Here is an 820-nt window from a genome sequence, read left to right as displayed (position 1 = left end):
CTACACTGTGACCTCCCTCAGCTCTTCAAGCTCTCTTGCTCCAGCATCCAACTGAATGAGAAGTTGCTCTTTGTTGCAGCAGCCTTTATGGGTGTGGCTCCACTGGTCCTCATCACTGTGTCCTATGCCCACGTAGTAGCCGCAGTCTTGAGAATCCGCTCTGCTGAGGGCAGGAAGAAGGCCTTCTCCACATGCAGCTCCCACCTCACTGTGGTGGGCAGCTCTTCAAGCTCTCTTGCTCCAGCATCCAACTGAATGAGAAGTTGCTCTTTGTTGCAGCAGCCTTTATGGGTGTGGCTCCACTGGTCCTCATCACTGTGTCCTATGCCCACGTAGTAGCCGCAGTCCTGAGAATCCGCTCTGCTGAGGGCAGGAAGAAGGCCTTCTCCACATGCAGCTCCCACCTCACTGTGGTGGGCATCTTCTATGGGACAGGGGTCTTCAGTTACATGAGGCTGGGTTCAGTGGAGGCTTCAGACAAGGACAAAGGCATTGGGATCCTCAACACAGTCATCAGCCCCATGCTGAACCCACTCATCTACAGCCTGAGGAACCCTGATGTGAAGGGCGCCCTGTGGAGGATGTTCACAAGGATTTAGTCTCTAAGTGTGACTCATTTCTCCTGGCCTTAATGCATGTCAAGGTTCTATTGCTGTTTCCAGCAATTGATGAATGCAAATAGAGTGTTGCTTTGATGCAGTGGGGTCAGAGACTGTCTTAGGATAGGAAGTACAACAAACAGTCTGATAGTGACCCTTTAGATTGCTTTGATCGAGTGCCATGCAGTGTTTGAGGTAACTGGACTCTATGAGCTCATTTA

General features: G+C 51.1%; 1 protein-coding gene across 1 annotated transcript in view; it reads left to right on the top strand.

Annotated features, from left to right (window-relative positions):
• LOC104875029 (olfactory receptor 139) overlaps positions 1-599 on the top strand; it is a 1,024-nt gene extending 425 nt beyond the window's left edge. The window contains exons 2-3 of the mRNA XM_019210361.1: positions 45-132; positions 222-599. Of these exons, the coding sequence (XP_019065906.1) occupies positions 45-132; positions 222-599 (466 nt within the window). The remainder of the gene's footprint in view (positions 1-44; positions 133-221) is intronic.
• The last annotated feature ends 221 nt before the right edge of the window (positions 600-820 follow it).

Source organism: Fukomys damarensis, unplaced genomic scaffold (genome assembly GCF_012274545.1).
Source record: "Fukomys damarensis isolate Sample0158 unplaced genomic scaffold, DMR_v1.0_HiC HiC_scaffold_13, whole genome shotgun sequence".
In the NCBI taxonomy this organism is placed as follows: domain Eukaryota; kingdom Metazoa; phylum Chordata; class Mammalia; order Rodentia; family Bathyergidae; genus Fukomys; species Fukomys damarensis.
The sequence above is the reverse complement of the archived record's forward strand: the minus strand, read 5'-3'. Positions and strand labels throughout refer to the sequence as shown.